The following is a 27685-nucleotide window of genomic DNA, read 5'->3' as shown; positions in this document are numbered from 1 at the left end:
GGAAAACCTAATCACCTTGTAAACTCCCCAGCGCTTAGAACAGTGCTTTGCACATAGTAAGCGCTTAATAAATGCTATTATTATTATTATTATTATTGCAGGCAGGGCGCTAGGACACAGGAGCGCGCTGAGGCGACGACGGCGTCAGGCTCTGGACGAAGGGAGATGTGACGCAAACGTAAGGGGGCGTGGCCGACCGAAGGGACGATGACGTAAGGGGGCGTGGCTTCCAGGAAGACGGACGAATCGGCGCTGAGCGGTGACGTTAGGGGCGTGACCCTAGGCCTGGGTGACGTAAGGGGGCGTGGCCTCGCTGGGGGGCGGGGCCGAGCGGAGGAGTCAGGTGAGGAGATGTCGCTGGGTTGGGGCTGTTAGGCTTGGACAGGACCGGACTGAACCGGCCCGAACCGGACTGAACCGGCTTGGGGTCGGAATCCGGATTAAGGCCCGAGACTCTTTGCGGCGCGCAGGCTTGGTTGGAGGCCGGGTCGGGCTTGGCCAAACTACTCCAGGCCAGGCTGCGGCCTAGGGGGAAGTGAAAAAAAAAAACCCCAAAACGGCGTTTATTAAGCGCTTACTATGTGCAGAGCACTATTCGAAGCGCTGGGGAATTTAAAGATGGCATTTATTAAGCACTTACTATGTGCAAAGCAGTGTGCTAAGCGCTGGGGAATTTACAAGGTGATCAGGTTGTTAATCCCCGTTTTCCAGATGAGGGAAGTGAGGCCCAGAGAAGTGAAGTGACTTGCCCAAAGTCGCACAGCTGACGAGGGGTGGAGCCGGGATTTGAACCCATGACTTGTGACTCCAAAGCCCGGGCTCTTTCCACTGAACCACACTGCTTCTCTATGTGAAGCCTGACAGGACCCCCGCCTTACCTCCTTCCCCTCCCTACAGCACCTGTATATATGTTTGTACGTATTTATTACTCTATGTATTTATTTTACTTGTACATATCTATTCTATTTATTTTACTTTGTTAAAATGTTTTGTTCTCTGTCTCCCCCTTCTAGACTGCGAGCCCACTGTTGGGTAGGGCCCGTCTTCATATGTTGCCAACTTGTACTTCCCAAGCGCTTAGTACAGTGCTCTGCACACAGTAAGCGCTCAATAAATATGATTGATTGATTGATTGGATGCCCTAGGAATCTGGGGCCCAGGGTGGCTGCCCCAGTGGCTAGGTGGCGAAGGTTCCTGGGGCACTGGGCTGGGAGGATAGAAGTCCAGGGGGCACACGTGGCCTGGACTGGTGGTACCATTTCCTGGCCAGCCTCCTTGGTCCCTGAAGTGCCGGGTGGAGGGACTGGTAAGGTCCCCCTCACTTTCCCACCCCCCCCTTATTACCGGTGGGTTCAGTCCACCAGTTGGCAGCAGGATTTCAAAGGCTGACCTGGAAGCTGAGCCCTTATCCCTTTGTGGGGCCACTCCAGTCTTGATTACTAGCTGTTCTTCCCTACACCTAACTTCAGGCCCTCCTGATGCAGGTAAAACAGTTTCCAGTCGAGAGGTCTGGGCTTCCCTAGGCACCATCTGTCCCAGAGGTCCAGTCTCCTGTTGCTGTGGGAGAGGTGTGTGTGTGAGGGGCAAGGGGGTTGGCTGTCACCCATATGTGCCTCTCCCGCTCCTGTCCTGGCCTCTTCAGCTTGCCGGAGGGATGAAAGGGGAGAGGGTGATGCTGACCTCATCTCCCCTCCCCATCGCCCCAGGATTGCATCCCCTCACTGAAGCTGCTGGTGCCAACTCTTACGGTCACGCCAACCCCGACACACATGTACATGACACCCTCTCTCCCTTTCCGCTCCGTGTGCTCACTCTGGGCAGGGAATGTGTCTACCAACCCTCTCATATTGTAGTCTCCCAAGCGCTCTGCACACAGTAAGCGCTCTGAAAGTACCATTGATTGAGGGGTTTTGCAGGCCAAGGGCCGCGTTGACAGGAAGGTTCTTGGAAGCAGGGAGGTTTAAGGAAGGATCTGAAGGCAGAGAGAGAGGGCCCAGGATGGTGAGGAGGACTGGGGCAAGGTGAAAAGACTGGAGGCAGTTGAGGAGGAACAGGATGAAGGGAAGGAAGCATAGGAACGAGAGATTGAATGGGACAGTCAGAGGGTCAGCCTTGGAACTAGAGAAGAGGGACATCTTTTTTTTTTTAATGGTTTTTACTAAGTGCTTACTGTGTGCCCGGCACTGTACAAAGCGCTGGGATAGGTCCAAGCTAGTCAGGTTGGACACAGTCCCTGTCTCACCTGGGGCTCACAGTTTTGATCCCCATTATATAGATGAGGTAACTGAGGCCCAGAGAAGTGAAGTGACTTGCCGGGGTGACACAGCAGACAAGTAGCAGAACCGGGATTAGAACCCAGGTCCTTCTGAGTCCCAGGCCTATGCTCTATCGTCTAGGCCAGTTTATTTTCTTGAATTTGAGACTGGCAGGAGGAAAAGGGGCAGGAAGAGAGTCTACGGGATTTGGGAAAGCAGCAAGTATCTTTCCAGTTCTTGCTGAGGGTCAGTATCCTGGGCCCTGAGGCTCACAGAGCCCAAGACTCTTTCCTGAAGTCACACAGGACCTTAAACCAGCCGGAGGCTCTTGCCCTCCAGAGCCATGCTGATCTCCCGCCCCGCCCCTGATGCCCAGAGGGTCGGCCAGGACTGCGGGTCTGGGAGCCTGGCTTTGGGGACTTTGTGCCTGGCCTGATTAATGCATTTCCTTGCTGCTTTCTGTCTTCAGGCTGGTAATTAGTCCTATTTATAGGGGACTGGCAGCCTTGATATTCCGCCTGGTGTTGCCTCTTGCCAATCAAATCAGGCCGACCGCAGCGTGATTGCTCCTCGCTGACACCAGGGAGAGGAGTTAATTAAACCCAGTATAAATAGACTCTGCCCCTTACCTTCCCACTCACGGGACCTCTTTCAGTTCTCCCTCCGCCACCCATGACTCCTTCAGCCTCAGCCTGGCTGGGGTTGGGTTGGGAAGAAGTCCTGGCTGAAGGGGAGGTTGCTGAAGTGATTCCCGTCTCTGTCACCTCCAAGTTAAATCAATCATATTTTTTGAGTGCTTACTGTGTGCAGAGCGCTGTACTAAGCGTTTGGGAGAAGCAGAGTGGCTTAGTGGAAAGAGCCCAGGCTTGGGAGTCAGAGGATGTGGGTTCTAATCCCTGCTCCACACTTGTCTGCAGTGTGACATTGGGTATGGCACTTAATTTCTCTGTTCCTCAGTTACCTTATCTTTAAAATGGGAATGAAGACTGTGAGCCCCACATGGGACAACCTGATGACATTCTATCTACCAGCTCTTGGCACATAGTGAGTGCTTAATGAATACCATAATAATAATAGTATAATAGACACAATCCCTGCCCATAACGAGCTTATAGTCTAGAGGAGGATGAGGGTAACTCCACTGCCCTAGAGCAGAGGGAGGGTGGTCTCACTCTACGTGAGGGGCACCTGAGTCTCAGGGCCAGTAGAAAAGGGGTGACCCCTCCCCACCCCTCTGCTCCTCCTTGGGGTCTTTGCCTCCAGCCCTTGGGTCTGTCTCCCAGCCCCACATGTCACTCCTCCCCCAGCAGGCCCCATGGCGACTGCAGCGACGGTGACCACTCAGCTCCACTTCCTGGAAGGCCAGTCCTACACAGTCCCCCTGATCCAGCCGGACCTGCGGCGGGAAGAGGCCGTCCAACAGGTGGCCGACACCCTACAGTATCTCCAGAAAGTCTCAGGGGACATCTTCAGCAGGTAGGGGAGAGACCGGCCATCCTTGGAGGTGGAGGCAAACCCATCTCAGCTTCTCGCCCATTCTCCCTGTGCCTCCCACCCACTGACAGTCATCACAGGGCAGCCCTGCACAAAGAGCCCGGGATTAGCATGCAGGGGATCTGGGTTTGAGTTCTGACTCGGCCCCCTGCCTGCTGTGGGTATCAGTGAGCAAGTCACTTTTTTTTATGGTATTTGTTAAACGCTTACTATGTGTCAGGCTCTGTACTAAGTGCTGGAGTAAACGCAAGGCAATCAGCTTGGACCCAATCCACGCCCCATATGGGGCTCATGGTCTTAATCCCCATTTTACAGATGAGGTAACCGAGGTCCAGGGAGGTTAAGTGACTTTCCCAACAGACAAGTGGCGAAGCCAGTACCAGAACCCAGGTCCTTCTGACTTCCAAGTCCATACTCTATCCACTAGGCACCACTGCTTCTCTGGGAATCAGTCAATCGATCATATTTTCTGAGCCCTTGCTGTTTGCAGAGCACTGTACTAAGTGCTCGGGAGTGTATAATATAACAATAACAGACATTTTCCCTGCCCACAATGAGCGTATAATCTAGAAGGGACTGTGTCTGACCTGATTGATGTTTACCAACCCCAGCACTTACAACAGTGCTTGATACATAGTAAGTGCTTGTAGCAAATAATATAAAAAAACAATGGATATATCCAAACTCCTCCTGGATCTGCTTGTGAGAACTGGTCTGTGCTCATCCCAGCTGGGTGACGAGTACTAGATAAGCAGGTCAGATTTAGTCCCCATCCCCTACCGAGTTCCCAGTCGAAGGGGGAGGGAGAATAGGTATTGAATCCCCATTTTCCACATAAGGATACTGAGGCCCAGAGAAGTGAAGTGTCTTGCCCAAGATCATGCAACAGGCATGTAGTGGAACCAGGATTAGAACCCAGGCCCTTCCAACACCCAGGCCAGCCGGTCTTTTAGACTGTGAGCCCGCTGTTGGGTAGGGACTGTCTCTATATGTTGCCAACCTGTACTTCCCAAGCGCTTGTACAGTGCTCTGCACCCGGTAAGCGCTCAATAAATACGATTGATTGATTGATTGGACAGAATCCATAAGGGGTCTCTACTCCCAGTGCTCCCTCTGATCCCCTCCCCTCTCTGAGTGAATGGTGGAGGGGGCTTAGCAGCTCTGTAGCCCCCCAAAGCTCAGCCAGAGGGTCCCAGAAACTGGTAATGGGACCCACCCACCCAAATCATCATGGGGGAATAGTGAGGCATCATTTTGAAAATCCATCCACACCTCCTGCTCCTCATCCCCTTTACCCCTCCTCCTTTCTCTCTGCTGATTAGCACCCAGAGGGGATACAGGTTCTGCACTTTCAATCAGCTGCCTGCATAATTAGCAGGTTCTTCCTAATGATCTCTCCCCAGTTGGGGGTAGAGACTGGGGGGAGGAGGAGGAGGGGTGCTGGGGTCAGGTTGAGGGGAGCAGGATGGGCGGAGGCCAGCTGCCCTCTGCCGCTCAAAGTCAAGGGCTTCTTCCTGTAAACTGGGGTAAGGGAAAGGGAAGTGGTCCCTATTTATTGGGGCATGGTCCCTGGAATCTGATGGAGAGAAGTACCCCGTTTTGTAGCCTCCTCTTCCTCCCCCTGAACCTCCTGTCATCTTCCCAGATATCCAGATGTAGCAGAGAGATACCTCTGAGAGTCATGAAGTCAACCCCTGCCCTAGCTGTGAGATATCTGAAAAGGCATTCATCCTCTCTAGGCTGTGGGATTTGCCTCCTTCCTTTCCCACTTGGGTTTTTTGTTATGGTACTTATTAAGCGCTTACTATGTTTCAAGCACTGTTCTAAATGCTGGGGTAGATACAAGGTAAATCAGACACAGTCCCTGTCCCACTTGGGGCTCACAGTCTAAGTAGGAGGGACAACAGGTATTAAATCCCCATTTTACCGTTGAGGAAACTGAGGCACAGAGAAGTGAAGTGACTTGCCCGGTGTCATACAGCAGGTATATGATGGAGCCAGGATTAGAACCCGGGTCCTCTGCTTCCTAGGCCCGTGCTTTTACCCCAAGGCCACACGGCTGTTTGCAGGGATCGTAGGTTTGACGGAGGCCAGATTGGAGTGTGCTTTGATTTCCTCTGGAATCAGTAGTAATTACAAGAATAAGTGGGATACTTTAAGGGCTTACTATATGTGAAGCACTGTACTAGTCATTGGGGTAGATAAAAATACAGTCAGACAGGGGCCTTCCAGTCCATTTAACCCCCATTTTACAGAGGAGGAAATTGAGGGACAGAGAGGTGACGTGTCTGAAATCACACAGCAGGCAGCTTGGGCTAGTCAGTCTGTAGAGAAGCAACATGGCCTAGTGGATAGAGCTTGGGCCTGGGAATCGGAACGACTTGGGAAAGTCACTTCACTTCTCTGTGCCTCACTTATCTATAAAATGGGGGTTAAACATGTGAGCGCCATGTGGGAAATGAACCATGTTCAACCGGATTAGATATAAGCTTGTATCTACCTTAGAGAAGCAGTGTGGCTCGGTGGAAAGAGCCCGGGCTTTGGAGTCAGAGGTCATGGGTTCAAATCCCTGCTCCGCTAATTGTCAGCTTTGTGACTTTGGGCAAGTCACTTAACTTCTCTGTGCCTCAGTTCCCTCATCTGGAAAATGGGGGTGAAGACTGTGAGCCCCCTGTGGGACAACCTGATCACCTTGTAACCTCCCCAGCGCTTAGAACAGTGTTTTGTACATAGTAAGCACTTAATAAATGCCATTATTATTATTATTATTACCTCAGTACCACCTGACACATAGTAGGCATGTAACAAATGCCATTAAAGAAAAAAAAGGATAGATTGAGTACTTACTGTGAGCAGAGCACTGTATTAAATGCTTGGGAGTGTAACAATAATAATAATAATTGTGTCTTTTAAGCACTTTGTGCCAAGCACTGTTTTAAGCGCTGGGGCAGATGCAAGCAAATCCACCCCAGTACAGAGTACAATATGATAGAGTGCTTGGCACATTGTAAGTGCTCAGTAAATGCCCTTCTAGACTGTGAGCCCGTTGTTGGGTAGGTACCGTCTCTATATGTTGTCAAGTTGTACTTCCCAAGCGCTTAGTAATGTGCACACAGTAAACGGTCAATAAATACGATTGAATGAATGAATAAATGCCCTAATTATTTCTCCTCGGACTGGGGGTATGGGGCAGAAGCAGGTGGGGCGGACAGTCATTGGAGGCATTGGCTTTGGGGTAGAATCTCGCAGCATGTGGAGACAACTCGGACACAGCTGCAGGCCATCGGGGAGCGAGTGTCACTGGCCCAGGCCAAGATCGAGAAGATCAAGGGCAGCAAGAAGGCCATTAAGGTAGAGCTACCCCTGTGCCCTTCCCCTGGCACCCCCTCCATGCCATTTTCTTCAGCAGGGGCATCTTGTGTGGCCCGTGTTCCCCCTGCCACGTGGCACTGGCTCACCAACTGGGCACCTTGTGTGCCCCCTCCACCTCAGGGGGGTCCCTGAGGGGCAGAGGTTCCCAGGTGTGTGATTCCCCCAGGTGTTCTCCAGCGCCAAATACCCGGCCCCGGAACACCTGCAGGACTACAGGTCCATCTTCGCGGGCGCCCGGGACCCCGGGGCCCAGAGACGTCCCCCCCGGCACCGGATCTTGAGCAAGCACCCCGCCCTGGACGAGAAGGCCCTGCAGGTCTGACCCCTTCCCGGAAGGCACTGGGGGAGCGGCAGGTGTTCTGGAGCACGGGGAGGGCAGGAGAAAGCGGGGTGCCATCTGGCAAGGGGGTGAGTGGAGAGGATGAAGTCAACCCTCTTCCTCCCCTCTCTGGCCCCGGGGTCCAGGAGAAGCTGAAGTATTTCCCCGTGTGTGTGAGCCCCAAGGCCCAGCCCGAGGATGAGGCCGAGGAGGGACTGGGAAGCTTACCCGGAAACATCCGCTCCCTCAGCTCCCTCTTGCTGTTCAACACCACCGAGAACCTGTATGTCCGGGCGGCGCCGGGGGGTGTGGCGGGGGGCGGCTGGGGGAAGCCAAAGCTTAGGTCAGCAGGGACGAGGGGGCCGTGGCGTTTGGCGGGGACCCTTCTGCCCCGACCCCTCGGAGGAGCGAGCAGGGAGGAGGAAGCCGGGTGCTCCGCCCCTCGTCAGACTGGCCCCGGATGCCCCCAGGTACAAGAAGTACGTGTTCCTGGACCCACTGGCCGGAGCCGTGACCAAGACGCACGTGGCGCTCGGGGCGGAGACGGAGGAGAAGCTGTTCGATGCCCCGCTCTCCATCAGCAAGCGAGAACAGCTGGAGCGGCAGGTGAGCCGTGGGGGGCCAGGGGGGTGGTAGGGGGAGGCTGGCATCAATGAGTTGTATTTATTGGAGCGCTTACTGTGTGCAGAGCACTGTACTAAGTGCTTGGGAGAGTACAGTATATCAGACACATTCCCTGCCCACAATGAACCTATAGTCTAGAGGGGGAGACAGATATTGATATAAATAAATCAGATATGTACTGGTGTCCCCCATATGTTCCCTACTCCTCCCCTATAAGAGGTAATTAAGTGCATACTATGTGCCAAGCACTGCTGAGCATGGGGTAGCCAATAGACCAGACACTGTTCACTTTCCTTATGAGGCTCCTGGTCTGAAAGGGAGGGCAGGGATTTCATTCCCATTTTACAGATGAGGAAGCAGAGGCACAGGGAAGTGCAGTGACTTGTCCAAGGTATGTTGCCAACTTGTACTTCCCAAGCACTTAGTACATAGTAAGCACTCAAATGTGATAAGTGCTGTGGGGATGAGGGTCGGGTGACTGTCAAATGTTTAAAAGGTTCAGCTCCAACTGCATGGGCTGTAGAGCCCATTGTTGGGTAGGGACCGTCTCTATATGTTGCCGACTTGTACTTCCCAAGTGCTTAGTACAGTGCTCTGCACACAGTAAGCGCTTAATAAATACGATTTATTAGTATTATTATTAATACGAATGAATGAATGAATGAATCCAGCAGGCAGATAGTGGAGCCGTCATCAGAATCCAGCCTTGCCCTCTCCCAACTTGGCCACCCTGCCTCCCTTCCCTGCCAAGGCCCCGGTGCCCTCCATTTCCATCAAGCTCCTCCTGCCAGTGTCCGCCCGGAGTCCCCCCTCTGTCCGGCCTGGGCTCACCCCCGACCTCCCTCTCCCCAACAGGTGGCTGAGAATTATTTCTACGTGCCGGACTTGGGCCAGGTGCCCGAGATCGACGTGCCATCCTACCTGCCTGACCTGCCAGGCATCGCCGACGATCTCATGTACAGCGCAGACCTGGGCCCGGGCATCGCACCTTCCGCCCCCGGGGCCATCCCGGACCTTCCCTCCTTCGCGGCCGAGCTGGCCGAGCCCTGCAGACCTGGTGGGCCCAGCAGGCGCCTCGGCTCTGTTCCCCCAGCTCCCGGCCGGCCCCTGGGCTGACCGCCGCTGAGCCGCTCGGCCCTGAGCTCTCGCCCTGTCTGTTTTCAGAGCTGGAGGATGGGGCCTTGACTCCTCTAGCACCGCCTCCCCCACCCCCACCGCCGCCACCGCCACCCCCTCCAGCCCCCATGGTCCTGGCCAGTGCCCCCCCACCGCCCCCACTGCCCCAGACGCCGGCCACCCCCGCCCAGGCGGCTGACGGGGCCGGAAGCAGCACGTCGGCATCAGGTATGGCTGCTTGGGACGGGGCAGACCGAGTCTGGGACACAGGGGGATGCTGGAAGTGTCATGGGCTCCATGCTGGCTACACAACTCTCCCTGTCCCCGACTGGCTCCCTGCCTCAGTGTCCCCCCGAAGAGCATCTTCCCGGCCAGGGTATGCCGAGGAGGGGCTCGGCCTCCCATCTCAACCCCTTGGCTCCCCAGGACCGGTCCAGGGGGCTCCCAAGGAGGTGGTGGACCCATCCAGCGGGCGGGCCACGCTGCTGGAGGCCATCCGTCAGGCTGGGGGCATCGGAAAGGCCGGGCTGCGCAGCGTCAAGGAGCGCAAGCTGGAGAAGAAGAAGCAGAAGGAGCAGGAGCAGGGTGAGGACTCCAGCCCCCCCCCAGCACACACACATACACACACTTGGCTTGGACGGTCCCCCAATAGGTGGCTGGGGGCAGCTGCTATAGCATGTCACCCGGCCGAGTCAGCCGGGGGGCCGAATCTTTGCTCCTGAAGGGGAGACTGGGAAAGTTTTCTTTTTTTTTTTTTTTAACTGTATGTGTTAAGTGCTTACTATGTGCCAGGCACTGTATTAAGTGCTGGAGTAGATATAATAATAATAATGATTATGATGGCATTTATTAAGCACTTAACTATGTGCAAAGCACCGTTCTAAGCACTGGGGAGGTTACAAGGTGATCAGGTTGTCCCACGGTGGGGGTGATCACAGTTTTAATCCTCATTTTTACAGACGAGGTAACTGAGGCACAGAGAAGTTAAGTGACTTGCCCAAAGTCACACAACTGACAAGTGACAGAGCCAGAATTTGAACCCATGACTTCTGACTCCAAAGCTCGGGTCCTTTCCACTGAGCCATGCTGCTTCTCATATAAGATAAACAGGTTCAGCCAATCGTTTTTATTGAGCATTTACTGTGTGCAGAGCGCTGTGTAATACAACAGACAAAATCCCTGCCCGCATGGGGCTCACAACTTAAACGAGAGAGGTTTGTCCCACTGTCCTCTGGGCGTGGGATTTCTGCCCGTTTTGGCAACTCTGCCCTATGGGCTCGGAGTTTTTCCTAGGTTCCGACACCTCCTTCGAGCCAGAGCTGGGACAAATCTAGATAGATCCTGGGGACCCCCAATTGGTCTCCTCTCCACTCCCCTAAATCTGCTCCATTGCTCCCAACAAGTTTTTGGGAACTCTCACCCTGGATCTGGGGTGGAGGCGGGGGTGGGAGGGGGGGGGGGCGGTCTCAGCGCTGCCTGCCCATCTCCCTTGCAGTGAGAGCCACGGGCCAAGGTGGGGACCTGATGTCCGACCTCTTCAACAAGCTGCTCATGAGGCGCAAAGGTAGGCTGAGATCTGCTGCAGGGCGTGGGCCGTCCGGTGGGCTGGGGGTGGAGGAGGGTACCCGGCCTGCCGCCATCACGGCTCCGCTTCCTTTGCAGGAATCTCCGGGAAGGGGCCGGGGGCGGGGGGCAGCGAGGGGCCCGGGGGTGCCTTCACCCGCATGTCGGACTCCATCCCGCCCCCACCGCCCCCGCAGCAGCTGCCTGGAGAGGAGGAGGGGGAGGAAGACTGGGAGCCCTAGGAGGATCAGGGGTCTGGGGGCCCCCCCACTGGAGCCCTGCCATGGTCAGGGTGTAGCAAGGCTGTCTGGGAGCTGTCCCATCAAGGCCTAGTTCTGGGGAGGGTGGGGTCCAGAGTGTGTCTCCCCGCCTACCCCCATGGCATGGCAGGGGGCGAGGACAGCACTGGGCATAGCTACCCTGCTCTCACGGACGGAACTGCAGCAAGAGTCAATAAAGATGCATTGGTCCACGGTTATCAGCTGCCTATTTATTGAGGGGGGCCTGGCTGCCCCCAGTCCCCCTGGTGTTGCCTCACCAGGCATCATTGAGGGGGGTCCAGGGCCTGACTCCGACATCACAGTAAGTCCCTCCTATGCCTGGGCCACGGTGGGCAGGACCCCGCTGCCGGGAGGAGGGGGAGAGCGGGTACGGGGGTGGAGGAGTTGGGGGGCTGAGTGTTGAAAGGATGGCGGGGGTTCCCTTCAAGAGGCCCTGCTCAGAGAAGCCTCATGGCTCTCAGCATCGCTGCAGCTGGAGCCAGCCAAGGAGGTAGAAACATAAGTGAGGGATGCAGTGTAGGATTCCCCAACTTCAGCTGATGGAGACAGGGGCAGGGGGCCTTGTCCCTCTTTTTCCTTGAGTTGTCACCCCTGCCTCTGCTCTCCCCCGCTGTTGGGGGCTGGTCTGAGGAGGCCGAGGCCCCACTCGCCCTGCCTCCCACTGGGCATGGCGGGGTCGGAGCGGGGAGCTGTCGGTCTCCATCAGGAAGGGCCAGCCCTCTTCTCACGGTGGAACTGGGGAGACAGGGCATGTGGAGGTAAGAGGGGGGTCGGGGCGTGGCCTCAGCAGGGGTCGTGAAGGGGTCAGGCCTCACCTTGCGCAGCACTGCGAAGGCCGGGCCGAAGGCGGCCTTGACCTCCACGCGGCCCCGGATCCAGCCGGGTATCTTGGCCAGGACGGCCGGGCGGGCGTAGCGCTGGTCCAAGAGCACGATGCTGGCAAAGTCATGTTGGTGGCGGATGGCCCGGCCTATGGGCAGAGGGGGCAGATGGCATCGGGGGAAAGGAGCGGATCTCAGCTGTGTCCCCCGACTCCGCTCCCCAAGGGGAACGAGCAGAGAACATCCCTGCCCCTTCCCGTCTACCCCGGCGCCCTCGGCCACCTTACCTATCGACTGGTTTACGGCTCTCATACACAGGTTCTCCATCAGGGCTTTCCCTGGGGCCTGGCCTGGGCCTCGGGGCTGAGCGGTGGAGACGTGGGTCGTGAGCTCCCTCTGGACAGCCATCCCTCACCGCCCCCACCCCACAGGTGCCACTTCTCTTGGGGGGGCACGGGCTCTCCCGGGGAGGAGCAGGATGGGTGCCAGACACTTACCAGGTTCTGGTCCAAGTATGCCATCTTTTCCTGCAGTTCGGGAGACTTGATGTTGGGGTAGGGCATGCCCACCATGACTACACACCTGCCAGGGCCAGGAGGGGATGGAGTTCATCCTAAACCAATCCCTGCACCACAACCACCCTACCCCTACAACCCGGGGTGCTCAGCCGCCGTCCTTACCCGACCAGAGACCGAGGTGACCTGGCTGGACCCAGAAGTCCGGCCCTCAGCTGGTGGTTGAGGGGGGAAGGGGTTGTTGCTTACCGGCCCAGGTCATCGGAGAAGTTGATCCCTTCGCTCATTTTCCCTCCCACCACGGAGAGGAGCAGGGCTCCGGTCATGGCACTGCCAGGCTGACTACAGTGCTGGGAGAGACATGGGGCCACTGGTTCCAGGATTGGTGAGTCCCCTACCACTCCCCTCCCACTACAGCCCGGGGGTCCCTCCCTGAGGGGAACTGCTTACCCATAACTCGTACTTCCCAAGCACTTAGTACAGTGCTCTGCACACAGTAAGCGCTCAATAAATACGACTGAATGAATGAATAACCCCACAGGCCATCTCTTACCTGGATGCATTTGGAATAGTCAGCCAACACCTGCTCCACCTGGCTTGCCTTCTTGGGCTCCTGAAAGACCTGGGACGAGGGCAAGGCATTAACTGTGTGGAGACCCTTAGGGTCTGCCCGGCTTCTCCCTTCTCCCCCCTGCGCCTCAGTCAGAGGAGGTTTGGGTGAGAGGAGTCCCTGGGGGCAAAAGACACAGCAAGGTGGAGGATGTGGGAAAGAGAAGAGCTGGTTCAGTAGGGCAGAGAGAAAGTAAGGGGTTGAGACCGGAGAATCTACTGGACACCCAGAGGGTGGAGTGTAATCTACCAGTTGTTTGGGTGAGTACAACCAAAGCAGAAGCCATTAGTTCCTGCCCTTAAGGAGTTTACTATCCCTGGTCATTCTCTCTAGGTTGTACGTTCACTGTGGGCAGGGATTGTATCTACTAACTCTGTTCTCTCAAGCACTTTGTACAGTGCTCTGGTACATAGTAAATGCTTTATAAATACCATTGATGATAATAATGGTATTAAGTGCTTATGTGCCAGGCACTTTACTAAGCACTGATGACTTGAAAACGATTTTCGGACCGGAAGATGTTCTGGGTGTATTGGGAAGAGCAGAGGTTCAGAGGAAGGGAAGGAAACTTTGCCTCAAAGCGGGGCACAAGAAGGGAGAGCAAGGGAGAAATCTGAAATGGGAGGATGCCCAGAATGGACTCCAGGCTCCAAGTCTCCCTGCAGCGTCCCTCTCAGGGCAGCAGGATGTGGCCAGTCACACGGTGAGTCGTGGGGGGGTGGTAGGAGAAAAGAACCCTCACTTTCTTCTTGTTGCCCAGTCGGGCCAGAAGTCCGCTGTGCTCCCAACGGGCCTGCACCTGGCGCTGGTACTCATATGAGGGGAAGAAGCAGACGATGCCCCCGGGCACTACGTTGCACAGGTTGAAGAGGATGCGGCCGGTCTCGTCCATCTGGAGAGGGGACAGAAGGCATCTCCTTGCCCCTACCCGTCCCGGCCAGCCATTCCCGGGTTGGGGCTGTCCGGGGTGGGGGTGGGGGTGGGGGTGGGACGGGGGGGGAAGGACCAGCAGAGGAGGGAGAAGCCGGCCTGGAGTGGGCAACAAGGTTTTTGTTTCCCTTCTCTGAAACTGGCTGCTTCAAACAGAACCAGGGGAGCACTGTGGGCGGTAGGGACTGTGTGCCAGCTGGTTATCTTGTTTCATCCCCAGTGCTCAGTATAGTGCTTGGCACACACTCTGCTTAACAACTCCCAGCATAGGCCTGGGCGTCAGAAGGACCTGGGTTCTAAAACCGCCTCCACCACTTGTCTGCTGTGTGACCTCGGCTAATTCACTTAACTCCTCTGTGACTCAGTTACCTCATCTGTAAAATGGGGATTAAATCCTACTCCCTCCAACTTAGACTGTGAGCCCCACATGGGACCGGAACTGTGTCCAACCTGATTAACTTGTATCTACCCCAGCACTTAGAACATAGTAAGCCCTTAACAAGTGCCGTTAATTATTATTATTGTTCTTATTATCTCCCTCCCAGCTCCTCAGCAGGCAGGGAACAAACCATCTGGGGCAGCTCTCGCTTCTGGTAGGTGAACTCCAGAGGCTGGTTGGAGGGTCCGCTGCAGAGGACGAGGGGCAGGATGTTGTCCGGGGGGATCACGTGACCTATAGTGGGGGTACCAATTGGGAGGGCCATGAGCGGATGCTGCTGTTTGCAGGCCGAGGGGGTCTGCTTAAGGGGATTAAGGAGCCACTGGAGATGGGGCACGGAGGGAGAAGGGCAGCCCAGGCTGATTCTCCTCACACCCTAGGCCCACACCTCTGGGGCCAGTAGAGTCCACAGGCTCTGCCCCTGGCACAGGGCATATGGGATGGCAGTGGCAGATGAGGAGAACACTGGGCTAGCACTGTGCCCCAGGCCATCCTCTGCCCCCAGCTCTGGGTCAACCGGTTGCCAGGAGCCAGACACTCACCGCAAGCGAACTCCACCACCCGCTCGGCGCCAACTCCAGCACAGGCCAGCAACTGCTCCCGAAAGTCAGCCACCTGTGGGTAGGGTCCCGTGAGCCCTGGGCTGGGGGCTGAAGGGGGTCTGGTGAGGGAGGAGGAGCCATGGGATGGAGAAAAGGATGAGGGGAGGAGAGGGGAGGTGGCAAGGGGTAGGCAAAAACCTGCAGAGGTGGGAGGACCTTAAGCTGTTTTCCCAAGATACACCCAGACCCATCATGGTGGCCGGGCCCGGTCTCACCGGCTGCATGGTGCCCCCGGCGATGATCACCGCCCGACATTCCCTCACCACCTGGGCGAAGTGCACGGCGGGGTTCAGCAGCAGGAACTTGAGACTGCTCAGGCTCAGGCTGCCTGCAGAGGAGTGGGGTGGTGAGAGAACACTCTTGTTTTTTCCCTGATGCCCTGGACCAGAAGCTTTAGAGGCGGAGACCACCTGCCCTTGGGGGTGCTGCCAGGCTGGACCCCTGCATCTTCCGAGGAAGAGAGAGACCCTCTTGGGCATCCTTGCTCATCCCCGTAGCCCAGAGAGTTGGAGTGAGTCCTCTCTGCCCTGGGGGTGTCAGCGGAGGGGGTATGAGTGTGCGTGGGAGGTGCCCCAGTCCTGACTTACTCTGACGGCTCAGGATGATTCTGCCGTCCTGGTTGGCTGTGGTGAGGGCGGCGAGGAAGCCTTCGATGTGCATCAGTGGGGAGGCTGGCCTGGGCGGCCCATTCTCACCCGCTCCTGTAGGCTGGGGAGTCGCTGCGGGGAGGGAAGGGGTGAGGAGGACCCTCCGTCCGGAAGCCACGGCCGTGCCTGTTCCTCGAGGTGTGGGGGTGTGGCCCACGCTCCCGCTCTCCCTCCCTGCGCCCCTGTCCAGGACTCACTGGGCCCGGACTTCAGGTTCTGCAGGAAATGGTGGAAGCCAGCCAGCTTGGGTTGCTCCGAGGAGGAGGGGGCCACAGAGACTGCACCGTACCGCTCGGTGAAGCCAAACAGCTGAGGTGGGGGTGTAAGGAGGGGAAAGGGCTGCTGGGGGGTGGGGGTGGGAGAGGGTTCCATTCCCATTCCCTCCTTTTCCAGAGGCTCCCAAATCCTCCTGGAGGTTCCCTGTGGGATTGGCCAAGTGGAAGTCTGGGGCGGGGGTTTGCAGCCTGCTGGCCTGGAGGTGTGCCCGTCTCTGGGGGTAGTCTGGAGTGGGACAGGGTCACCCGGGGAGGGAGTGGGGAGGGGGCGCACCAACCTTGCGGCTGACCATGCTCCTGTCGCAGTACCGCTGCACCTGTGGAACCCAACCACCGGCTCCTGTCACCTCCCTGTCATGGCTGCCACAGTGGTCGGCGTCCCAGCCCCTGGCCAGTTTCCCGCTCTCTGAGCTCTACCCACTCCCGCCCATGCAGTTGGGAGTGAAGGTGAGAATTGGTCAGAGGCAGAGAGGGAGAGGAAGAGCCCCAAGTTCAACTGGGTCATTACTTCCCCCTTCAGGGGGAGGTCAATCAAGGCTTTCTGGGTGTGAGAGAAAGAGGAAAGGAAGGTGAGGAGGAGGAGGGCCAGCCTGGAGAGTCCCTCTGGGGTTCATGCATAGTCCTAGGGGGCCAGAGGAGGAGGGAAGGGGGCGGAGTGGCAATTTTTACCTTGAAGAGATTAATGTTGTCAATCTGGCTCTGGAACAGAAAGTCGTTGATGGTCTTCAACTCCGTTCCTGGTGGCGGGGAGAGGGAAGCGAGGGGCTCATTGAGACCCAGTCCCACCTGCAGATTTTGGAACACCACCCCACCTCCAAATCCTCCCAGTGGCCGCCTGCCCCACTCACCTGTCTGTGAGAGGGTCTGAGTGTTGGGATTCTGCTTCACATTCCCTGGAAGGCAGGACCAAAACCCCAACACGATAGAGGGAGCCCCCGCCCGGAGAGCTGGCTGAGGGCCGGGGGCCACCGGGTCGACCCCGTGACAACCCTGGGGCCGCCCTCCGCCCCGGCTGCAGACCGGGGTTTGGCCGGAACCTGCAGGCTGGAACCAGTTCAGACCAGCTCCCACATTGTGATGGCACCCCGCCATGGGAGATCATGGTCAGGCCAGCTGGTGAGTCGGGGGTGGGTGGGAGGGCAGAACAAGTCCATGCGGGCCAGGGCCAGTCTAGCCCTCCCATCGAGAGGCCTCCTTAGGGCAAGGGACCCCTAGACCTCTTTCTGTCTGTGAGGACACTGCCACCCCTTCCCGGCTTAACACCCCCTACTAGAGGCCAGCACCGTGGGCAGAAGGGGCCCACCAGCCTGGGAGTCCAGGTGCCCCGACGGGGCTACAGACTCTTACCCCCCAGCACGGCCACAAACTTCTCCAGCAGATACAGGATCTGCTTGATGTACATTAGGTTTTTGGCTTTCAGTCGCTTCCTGGGGAAGAGCCCAAAGTGTCAGATCGTAAGCCGGTTGTCGGGATCCCAGGGCCCGGGGCCGTCTCCTCCCACCCCCCACCCCCCCCCCACCCCAGGACTGCCTGGGACCTTAAGATTCCTCAGTCCCTTCCCCCAGCTTCCTTTACCTCACTGGTCTGGGGCTCAGAGAGAGGCTTGGGGGGAAATTAGACCCTACCCTTCTCCTGAACTGTTGCTGGTTGCGGGGACTAGATGGGGGATAGCAGGATCAGGTATAAAATGATAATAATTATGGTATTGGTTAAGTGCTCACTATATGCCAAGCACTGCACTAAATGCTGCAGGAGATAAAATCGTCAGGTCGGACATTGTCCCTGTCCCACATGGGGCCTGGGGAGAGGGAGAACAGGCTTTGAATCCCCATTTCACAGATTAGGAAACTGAGGTCCAGGGAGTCAAGTGACTTGCCCGAGGCCACACAGCAGGCAAGTGATGGAACCGGGATTAGAATGTGGGTCTCCTGACCCTTCTCTTTCCACTAAGCTATATTACCTAAAGCCCCCTTCTGCTTCTCCCTAGTTCATCTCTGGCTTCTCCAGCTGAGAGATGTAAGCAGTTGGGTGCATTGGGATTTGTCCCCCTTCATTCAGCCCCACTGCACTTATGTACATACTGTAATTTATTTATTTAAATTAATGTCTGTCTCCCTTGTAGACTGAAGCTTTTGGTTGGCAGGGAATGTGTTTCCCAACTCTCATACTGTACTCTCCCAAGCGCTTGCTACAGTGCTCTGCACCCAGTAAGAGTTCAGTAAATACAACTGATTGACTGAATAGGGTGGGTCTGAGTTGGAACTTGAGGTAGACAGAGACCAGTGACAGCTAACCCTACTTTGGCCAGAGGCCACCCACCCACATCACCCCTTAAGCAGATGAACCCGGGGGGGAGGATGGGGTGGTGGGGAGAAGGGGCGCTCACCTGTATCGTTCCAGGTACTGAAGCAGCTGAGAGTAGGCCTGGCACAGCTGGGGAGGAAGAGAAATCAGCTGAGAGGGACAAAGGGATGACATCCTTCAATACCTGGACCAGAACCCCTTGGCAGAGAAGGGCAAAGCCCACGAGGGAGCCAGTTAATGGAGGGAAGGACTGGGCACAGCCCTGACAGGCAGTCCTGAGAATCCCGCCTGTCCTCCACCAACTTCACCTTGACCAGGGCAAAGGCCCAGAGGTCACTGGGAATCAGCAGCCCACTGGCCACCCCTCCCCATGGTCCGAGGATGTCTAAGACTTTCCGAATCTCCGTTACTGAGTGGAACCCCTCTCGCTTCCAGAAGCCTCCGCTCGGGACTTCCCATGCCTGGCAGGATGTGGAAGAGAACGGAGAATGGCTGAAGTGGTTTTCCCCACATCCAAATTCCTCCTGAAATCCCTCATGCTCTCCCAGACCGACTTCCCTGCAGCCCGAGCTATGTTGTCCCCTCAGCCAATCTGAGCACTTACGAATTTAGCCACATCCTCTTCGAGACTTAGATATAAAGGTAAGCTCGACTCTTTACTTTGACCTCTGTAGTGGTGAATATTTTTATGTCCTCTACTCTATAAGCTTGTTGAGGGCAGGGAACCAACTCTGATTATATCGTACTCTCCCAAGCACTTAGTACAGTGCCCTGCACATTGTAAGTGCTCAAGAAATATGATTGTGTCCGCCTCCCTGGTTAGAGTGTGAGCTCGCTGTGGGCAGGGGACACCTCCTTTTCTTTATTCTGTCCTTCTCAATCGTTTAAGCCCAGTGCCCCTCTAGAAGTGGGTGCCCCACAAATGCTATTACTTCAGAGTGAGCTCCTCGGGGGCCAGCTTTGTGCCAACAGGGTCACCGAGCAGGCGGCGAGAACAACTCCCAGGCCCCGGCTTCCCCCGACCTACCTGGGCCCCGTTGACCTCGGCGCTGTGGATGGCAGTGATGGTATCAATGAGGTTGTGGGCCTCGTCGATGATGACCACCTGGTCCTGCAGCTGGATGCCCGCTGCCCGTCGGGTGGCTGAGTGCAGCAGCATCTGGTAGGGCAGCACCACCAGCTGGGGGAGAATAAGGACTGACTGGGCAGGTGGCACCCTCAGAGCCCAGAGGGCACAAGGAGCTGTGCTCTGCAGATGGCACCCAGGGTCAGAGTACGCCGAGGGCTAAGAGAATGACTGCTAAGATTGCTGGGGTGATGAAGGTGGGAAGAGAGGCACAGGGCCCGGTCAACGTTGGGGCGGGCATGGCCACCAGAATGCTGGGCTCCCTGGCGGAAAAAATCTCCCTATGATGTCCAGGTCTCTCCCATCTGCATGCCTTCCCTTCCCCTGAGCCTCTGGGGAGGCAGAAGGCATCAGACTCCACCTTGGAAATACCCCAGGAAGAGCTCAATGCTGCCAAAAAAATCCTGTGGGGATGCTGCCAGCCAAGGCCTGGGCTCGTGGAGGCCGTGGTCCCCCACGTGGGCTCACCTGGGCAGCGGGGATGGCATAGCGGCTCCCGTAATAGGGGCAGGCGTGGCTCTCTTGCCCCAGAACCACCAGCTGCTCGATATCCTTCACCTCCACTAGGACTTCATCACGGAGCAACTGCATCTGCTCGTAGGAATAGAAGGGGCAGGTGGCCCGGCTCTCCCGTTTCCTTTTTTTCCTAGCTTTTCCCGTCTCCTCTGCCTGCTCTTCCTTTTCCTCCTCCTCCGGGTTCTTCCTCCCTGAGGACACAGAGCAGGGAGGGCTGGTGAGCGGGTGTCCAGAGAAGGATTCCCAGAGGGTACTGATGGGGGCCAGGTTCATCCTGGCCTTGACCTCCTCAAGGGGAGCGGGCAAGGGGATGATGATAATAATAACAGTAATAATTGTGGTATTTGTTAAGAATTTAATATGTGACAGGCACTATACTGTGTGCTGGGGTGGACACAGTCCCTGTCCCATATGGGAGTCACATTTTTAATCGCCATTTTACAGGTGAAGGAACTGAGGCCCAGAGAAGTGAAGTGATTTGCCTAAGGTCACCCAGCGGACAAGCAGCGGAGCCGGGATTAGAACCCAGGTCCTTCTGACTCTCAGGCCGGGGGCTCTATCCATTAGGCCATGTGTCCCACCATGGCTCTGATGCTACCCACCATGGTCCAGCTCCTACTGTGATCCAGGCACCCCTGGTCCCAGGTTAGGGGGTGCGAGGGGTGGGACATACCGTGTTTATTCCTCTGCAGTTCCATGCAGCGGTCGTTGATGAGCTGCATAGATCCCAGCCGTCTCACGTCTTCATTGACACAAAGGCTCTGCGTGGGGATACACCAGGAGAGGGTGAGGAGAGGGGGGTCAGAGAGATTAGCACAGTAAGGCTTGAAGGGAATTCAGGCAGTGATATTTATTGAGTGCTTACTCTGTGCAGAGCACTGGACTAAGCGCTTGGGAGAGGACAATACAACAGAGTTGGCAGATACAGTTCCTGCCTACTACGAGCTTACAGTATAGAGGGGGAGATAGATGTTGATATAAAGGCCTCATTTGCTCTTATGTCTCTGCTCCCGTCGCTCACTGTTTAGTACAGTGTAAGTGCCTAGTATAGTGCTCTGCACACAGTCAGCACTCCCCTCTAGACTGTAAACTCATTGTTGGCAAGGATTAAATCTGTTTATGTTATATTGTACTCACCTAACTTACTCTGCACAGAGTAAGCACTCAATATGATTGACTTGACTGACTCAAATATCTTTGATTACACTACCCGAGCAGTGCCCGGCTCTGTATCCCACACATTCACAACTGCATGTGCCCCCTGCCCCAATCCTAGGGGAGTCTGGCTGAGGGCAAGGCCTGGAGGGGCAGGGGGTAAAGTGAGGCAGGCCGATGGGAAAACAGGCCCCGTTTTCTTTTCCTGATAGTCCAAGCTTCTCCCTCCAAAGCCCGGCGCCTGCAGTATCCGAAGAGAATGTGGTATGCCGCTGTGGAGGCCTCTCGCCATCCCCGAGGTTTCAGCAAATCAGAGGTTGGGCCCGTCCCCCCCGCCCCCACCTGTCCACTGCCACTCACCTGTCGGGAGCCGAGTGACACGAGCCGAGTCTCCTTGCCGAAGGGGCTCCTCTGCACCTCGTGGACAAACTGGGCCAGCTGAGAGTGCGTGCGGCTGCAGTAGTAGATCTGGGTGGAAGGGAAGCAGAGAGGGGGCTCTCAGTGGTCCCCCTGCCCAGTCCTGGCTTCCCCACAAGGCCCAGGGAAGTAAACCCCAAAGACCCCTCCTTGGCCCTCAACCAGGGGCCGCTCCCAGAAGGACACAAGGACCGGGTGGCAGAAGCCCGATTCCTTCCTTCACCCCGTCGGCTCCGCCTCTCCAGGTCAGTTCTCAGGAGGAGAGGGAGCTCTGTGCCACGTGATTCTGACCTTGGTCACATGCTGTTCTTCCAGGTCGTCATCGTCCTCTTCCCCTAGGCTAAGGAGAGATGGACACTGGGGAAGGCCTGGCTTTGGAAGGAATTTTCCTATAACAGTAAGTGCTTAATAAACCCCTATTTATAACGAGCTAGGCTCTGGGGGAAGAGACGAGTCCAATGTCCGTCCCACCTGCTGGCGCTTTTCTTCTCCTCGTCGCTCTCATACTCAGCCAGGATCAGATCCTCCTCCCCAGGCTCCAGCAGCTCGTCGCCCTTGGCCGCCAACATCTCCTTGCTGAGGCGGAGGAGGCGTTCGGTCTCATCCTCTTCCTGTCTCTGACCATGAGCGGGCAGGGGATGGGGAGGGTTAGAGAGGTCCAGCAGGCTGGGGTGGCGGGAGAGAGGGAGTGCCCCGTTGAAGAACTAGTGAGCTACCCAGACCCCCGGCTGCCCCGCGGGATTCAACTCACCACCCTCTTGGCCGCGTATCTGAGCTGGGCGTTGTGGCGGATTTGGAAGAAGCGCTCCTCTCGCTTCTTCCTCCTGGACTGCTCGTCCTGGAAGAGAGAGGTGCGGGGGTGACAGAGAGGTGCGGGAGTGGGGAGAGGGGGAATGAGGCTGTGCCAGGGGGCTTGTACCTCACGCCTCCCTTTTCCTGGGCTCCTAAAGCTCTGTGCCCAGTAGCCACGCTCTCCAGAGGCCCAGGGCAGGATGAGAGGGCCAGGAGGCACTGCAAGCTATAATAGCAGCAACCCAGCAGCTGGATTGCTACTATTACTAACAATATTATATTTTTATTATCCTACTTAGACTGTGAGTTCCACATGGGACAGGGACTGTGTCCAAACTTGTCTCTAACCCAGTGCTTAGAACAATGCTTGGCACCTAGCAAGCGCTTAACAAAAGCCATAATAAGTAAAGAATAGTCATATAACAAATACCCTAATGAATAAACAGTAATAATAGTTGTATAATAACAACAATAATGATGGCATTTATTAAGCACTTACTATGTGCAAAGCACTGTTCTAAGTGCTGGGGAGGTTACAAGGTGATCAGGTTGTCCCACGTGGGGCTCAGTCTTAATCCCCATTTTACAGATGAGGTCACTGAGGCACAGAGAAGTTAAGTGACTGGCCCAAAGTCACACAGCTGACAAGTGGCGGAGCCGGGATGTGTTACGCTATTATTATTTATTCATTAGGTATTTATTAAGCTACTATTATTATTGTTTATTCATGAGGGTATTTGTTAAGTGCTTACTTGGTGCCAAACACTGCACCCGGGAGGCCTCGGCTTGGGGTCTCCATGAGGCTCATGGGTCCCTGGCATTTCAAAACAGCTGCCCGCTCCCACTCAGTGCCAGGGCCTGAGGGCCAAGCCTTTGATGGCAGCTACAAAATGGCAGCTTCAGGGGAGGCAAGGAGGAGGGACGGAAAGCAGCGGCAACAAGCTGCGGGTAGAGTAAGCTGGGAGGCAGTGAGGCCTAAGAGCAAAACGGCCCTGGGAGTCAGAGGACCGGGATCCTAATCCTGGCTCGGCCACTTTTTTGCTGTGTGACCTCGGGCAAGTTACTTAACATCTCAGAGCCTCAGTTTCCTCAACTGAAAAACAGAGCATCAATACCAGTTCTCCCCGCTACTCCCTAATCCTAGTGAGTGGCACAGGGTTCCCATCCTAGATCTGCCACTTTTGTGCTGTGGGACTTTGGGCAAGTCACTTCACTGCTCTGGGGATTAGGACTGTGGGACAGAGACTGTGTCCAACCTATCCTGTATTCATTCATTCCTCCAATCGTATTTATTGAGCGCTTACTGAGTGCAGAGCACTGTACTAAGCGCTTGGGAAGTAGCCCAGCTCTTAGTACAGTATCTGGCACAAAGTAAGAGCGCTAAATACCACAAAAAAAAAATAAAGGGCAAATCCCTAAGGCTCCCCGCCCTTCTCATACCTCCAGGGGCAGGTGGAGCTCACCCTCCTCCCTGCTCCCCGGCAAACACACTACCTTCAATCGCTCCGCCAACTCCCTCTCTTCCTTCTTTTGCACAAATTGGGTGATCCAGTCGAGTTCCCCCGCCGAGGTCTCTGGGCCAGAGGGCTGGTCACCGTGGTTGTCTGGTGGGCTGTTTCCGGCCTCCAGGAGCCGGGCCTCTTCCTGCTTCTTTTTCGCCTCAAAGTCCCGAAGCCAGGAGAGGGCCCCACAGATGATACTTAAGGACTTTCCCTGGGGAGAAAGATGCCCCCACCCAACCCCGCACACAAAAAACCATGACATTTTGAAAGAAAAGGAGTATAAAAGTGTTATTATTAGGGTTAGTGTTATTATTGTCTGCTGTGTGCCTCAGTTACCTCATCTGTAAAATGGGGACTAAATGTCTGAGCCCCACATGGGACAACCTGATTATCCTGTATCTACCCCAGTGCTTAGAACAGTGCTTGGCATATAGTAAACACTTAACGCCATCTATTATTATTATTACAAGCATAGTGGATAGAGCATGGGCTGTGAGCCCCATGAGGGACAGGAACTGCGTCCAACTGGATTTGCTTGTATCCACCCCAGCGCTTAGTACAGTGCCTGGCACAAAGTAAGTGCTTAATGAATGCCATAGCTAATTATTATTATTATTGTTTCTCATCCTAGACAGGCCTGTGAGGAGGGTCCTTAGCTCTTTTCATTCTCATCATCACCTCAATTCTGGTAGATGTCATGAAAGCAGAGCTGGTGCTATATTTTCTATTTTGACATTAGTGCCACAGTTTGCTACACTGTAAGGTCCTTGAGGACAGAGATCAGCTCTAACAGCTTTAGTGGACTCTCCTAAGTGCTTAGTACAATGCTCTCAACATAGTCCTCAGCTTCTTTCTGGGTCACCTGTGGAAGAAAAACTTTACTGACTCTGCGTGGTGTTTGAGTGGGTATGTCAGAGACAAGTTTATTTACTACTAGCGCTTCTTCTACTAGTAAGGGGTGGTGGTTGACTGGCAGAGTTTCCTCTGTTAGTCAAAGCCAGCTCACCTGAGTAATCCAGAGTTTCGTTTTATATAGTTGGTAGAACATTTAATCAAAGAGTACAATACAGGATAAATAATGCCTCCTCCTATCTCACCTCATTACTCTCCTACTACAACCCAGGATACACACTTTGCTCCTCTAAATGCCAACTTTCTCACCATTCCTCAATCTCGCCTATCCGGCCGCCGACCCCTCGCCCACATCCCGCCTCTAGTCTGGAATGCCTTCCCTCCTCAAATCCGTCGGACAATTACTTTCCCCTCCTTTGAAGTCTTATTGAGGGCCCATCTCCACCAAGAGGTCTTCCCCCTTTCCGTTTCTCCCACTCCCTTCTGCATCACCTTGACTTGCTCCCTTTTTTCATCCCCCCTCCCAGCCCCAGAACACTTATGTACATATCTATGAACAGTGCTTGGCATATAGTAAGAGCTTAATACCATCATTATTATATCTGTAATTTATTTATATTAACGTCTGTCTCCCCACCTCTAGATTGTTACCTCGCTGTGGGCTGGGAATGTGTCTGTTTATTGTTGTGTTGTCCTCTCCCAAGTGTTTAGTACAGTAAGCGCTCAATAAATACAGCTGAATGAATGAATGTATATGCACAAAGAGAATGTGAAGATTAAGTGGAAGTGGAGGTGATAGGATCCCCCAGGTTTGTCAGTCGCCCTGAGACAGAAGGTTCCCATGCCCTGAGGTCCACACTCACAGTTCCAGTTGGACTCTCAAATATCCCGATCTTGCCAGCCTCCAAGACCCGATACAGCTCTGCCATGAAGCTTTCTTGAATCGGATATGGTGTGAAAGGAAAAGGGAAGTGGATCTGGCCTGGCTCTTGGGTTGGTCCTGCCATAGCCCTGCAAGGATATCAACATTCAATCAAGAATGAGCACAAAACCAGGGATCTGAGATCCGGGCCTGGTCCCGACTCTGCCTCTGGCCCGCTGTGTGGCCCTGAAAAAGTCGCTTTGCTTCTCTGGGCTTTGGTTTCCTTGTCTGTACACTGGGGAAGAGATGCCTACTCAATTAGGCTGTGAGAAGGGGCCCGATTGTAACTACCTTAGCAATTTGCAATTTAGAAGTTGTAAAAATATCACAGAGCTCAGGGCAGCAACCGTCAAAAACGCTTTAGGTTCTTCTCTGGTAGGAGGGCAGCGTGGCCTAACGAAAATAGCATAGGACTGAGAGTCAGGAGACCCAAGTTCTCAGAGAAGCAGCATGGCTCAGTGGAAAGAGCATGGGCTTTGGAGTCGGAGGTCATGGGTTCGAATCCCAGCTCCACCACATGTCTGCTGTGTGACCTTGGGCAAGTCATTTAACTTCTCTGAGCCTCAGTTCCCTCATCTGTAAAATGGGGACAACCTGATCACCTTGTATCCCCCCAGCGCTTAGAACAGTGCTTTGCATATAGTAAGCGCTTAACAAATACCATCATTATTATTATTATTATCCCAGTTCTACCACTTGCATGCTGTGTGTCCTTGGGCAAATCACTAAACTTCTCTGTACCTTAGTTTGCTCATCTGTAAAATAGGGATTACATATTCTGTTTTCCCACCCCCTCAGACTGTGAGCCCCATGTGGGACAGGGATAGTGTCCAACCTGATTAGACTGTATCTACCCTAGCGCTTAGATCAGTGCTTGACACATAGTAAGCGCAAAGCAGTAAGTCATAGTGGATAGAACACGGGCCTGGGAATCAGAAGATCGTAGGTTCTAATCCTGGCTCCGCCACTTGTCTGCTGTATGACCTCGGGTAAGTCACTTCACTTCTCTGTGCCTCAGTTCCCTCATCTGTAAAATGGGGATGACAACTGTGAGCCCCCGCGGCCCAAGGAGAACTGTAAGCCCCACGTGGGACAACCTGATGACTTTGTATTCATTCAATCGTATTTATTGAGCACTTACTGTGTGCAGATCGCTGTACTAAATGCTTGGGAAGTTCAAATTGGCAACATATAGAGACAGGCTCACAGTCCTTCCCCAGCGCTCAGAAGCAGGGTGGCTTAGTGGAAAGAGCCCAGGCTTGGGAGTCAGAGGTTGTGGGTTCTAATCCCGCTCTGCCCCTTGGCAGCTATGTGACTTTGAGCAAGTCACTTAACTTCTCTGGGCCTCAGTGACCTCATCTGTAAAATGAGGTGAGGACTGTGAGCTCCACGTGGGACAACCTGATTACCTTGTACCCTCCAGCGCTTATAACAGTGCTTAGCACATAGTAAGCGCTTAACAAATGCCATCATTATCATTATGATTATTATTAGAACAGTGCATGGCACATAGTAAGCTCTTAACAAATGCCATCATCATCATCATCATTATTATTATTAGAACAGTGCTTGGCACATAGTAAGCGCTTAACAAATGCCATCATCATTATTATTATTCTTATTAGAACAGTGCTTGGCACATAGTAAGCACTTAACAAATGCCATCATCATCATTATTATTATTCTTAGAACAGTGCTTGGCACATAGCATTTAACAAATGTCATCATCATCATTCTTATTAGAACAGTGCTTGGCACATAATAAGCACTTAACAAATGTCATCATCATCATTCTTATTAGAACAGTGCTTGGCACATAGTAAGCCCTTAACTAATGTCATCATCATCATTCTTATTAGAACAGTGCTTGGCACATAGTAAGCGCTTAACAAATGCCATCATCATCATTCTTATTAGAACAGTGCTTGGCACATAGTAAGCGCTTAACAAATGCCATCATCATCATTATTATTAGAACAGTGCTTGACACATAGTAAGCTCTTAAGTGTCATCATCATCATTCTTATTAGAACAGTGCTTGGCACAAAGTAAGTGCTTAACAAATGTCATCACCATCATTATTATTAGAACAGTGCTTGGCACATAGTAAGTGCTTAACAAGTGTCATCACCATCATTATTACTAGAACAGTGCTTGGCACATAGTAAGTGCTTAACAAGTGTCATCACCATCATTATTACTAGAACAGTGCTTGGCACATAGTAAGCGCTTAACA

The 27685-nt window shown here is 54.5% G+C and overlaps 2 protein-coding genes across 6 annotated transcripts; one reads left to right on the top strand and one right to left on the bottom strand.

The window, feature by feature from the left end:
• The first annotated feature begins 318 nt into the window (after window positions 1-318).
• Window positions 319-11221, top strand: WASHC1 (WASH complex subunit 1). 4 transcript variants are annotated; one of them, XM_038767928.1, is made up of 11 exons: window positions 319-343; window positions 3566-3731; window positions 6989-7100; window positions 7288-7437; window positions 7587-7723; window positions 7911-8046; window positions 8920-9121; window positions 9229-9408; window positions 9607-9765; window positions 10676-10744; window positions 10843-11221. In XM_038767928.1, the coding sequence occupies exons 2-11, from the start codon at window positions 3571-3573 to the stop codon at window positions 10983-10985; spliced, it is 1449 nt and encodes a 482-aa protein (XP_038623856.1). In that variant the 5' UTR covers window positions 319-343; window positions 3566-3570; the 3' UTR covers window positions 10986-11221. The 4 variants fall into 4 exon arrangements, with proteins under 4 accessions (XP_038623856.1, XP_038623855.1, XP_038623857.1 ...); XM_038767927.1 differs by having other exon boundaries at window positions 326-343; window positions 3563-3731; XM_038767929.1 differs by lacking the exon at window positions 319-343 and adding an exon at window positions 1514-1568 and having other exon boundaries at window positions 3563-3731.
• On the bottom strand, window positions 11213-25534 carry DDX11 (DEAD/H-box helicase 11). Of its 2 annotated transcripts, none has more exons than XM_038767924.1 (26): window positions 25391-25534; window positions 23668-23886; window positions 22133-22219; window positions 21853-21998; window positions 21673-21721; window positions 21325-21432; window positions 20483-20570; window positions 19762-20000; window positions 19195-19347; window positions 18250-18296; window positions 17211-17290; window positions 16712-16756; window positions 16533-16600; window positions 16142-16180; window positions 15786-15897; window positions 15529-15660; window positions 15157-15269; window positions 14882-14954; window positions 14470-14573; window positions 13713-13862; window positions 12914-12982; window positions 12610-12710; window positions 12343-12427; window positions 12133-12208; window positions 11840-11994; window positions 11213-11759 (listed from the first exon to the last, which is right to left on the bottom strand). In XM_038767924.1, exons 1-26 carry the CDS (start codon window positions 25532-25534, stop codon window positions 11727-11729), a joined length of 2715 nt encoding a protein of 904 aa, XP_038623852.1. In that variant the 3' UTR covers window positions 11213-11726. The 2 variants fall into 2 exon arrangements, with proteins under 2 accessions (XP_038623852.1, XP_038623854.1); XM_038767926.1 differs by having other exon boundaries at window positions 21853-21992; window positions 25391-25533.
• Window positions 25535-27685: the final 2151 nt, after the last annotated feature.

Source organism: Tachyglossus aculeatus, chromosome 27 (genome assembly GCF_015852505.1).
Source record: "Tachyglossus aculeatus isolate mTacAcu1 chromosome 27, mTacAcu1.pri, whole genome shotgun sequence".
Lineage (NCBI taxonomy): Eukaryota > Metazoa > Chordata > Mammalia > Monotremata > Tachyglossidae > Tachyglossus > Tachyglossus aculeatus.
This window is presented reverse-complemented; position numbering and strand designations above follow the sequence as displayed.

Excerpts from the sequence above, each read along its gene's own strand:
- DDX11 (XM_038767924.1), bottom strand. The coding sequence starts at position 25,534 with ATGGCAGGACCAACCCAAGAGCCAGGCCAGATCCACTTCCCTTTTCCT. Across the intron at positions 19,348-19,761 it reads ATGCCATCCCCGCTGCCCAG|CTGGTGGTGCTGCCCTACCA; the intron begins GTGAGCCCACGT and ends ATTCTCCCCCAG. Across the intron at positions 11,760-11,839 it reads CCTTCGCAGTGCTGCGCAAG|TTCCACCGTGAGAAGAGGGC; the intron begins GTGAGGCCTGAC and ends CTGTCTCCCCAG.
- WASHC1 (XM_038767928.1), top strand. The coding sequence starts at position 3,571 with ATGGCGACTGCAGCGACGGTGACCACTCAGCTCCACTTCCTGGAAGGC. Across the intron at positions 3,732-6,988 it reads TCAGGGGACATCTTCAGCAG|AATCTCGCAGCATGTGGAGA; the intron begins GTAGGGGAGAGA and ends GCTTTGGGGTAG. Across the intron at positions 9,122-9,228 it reads GGCCGAGCCCTGCAGACCTG|AGCTGGAGGATGGGGCCTTG; the intron begins GTGGGCCCAGCA and ends GTCTGTTTTCAG.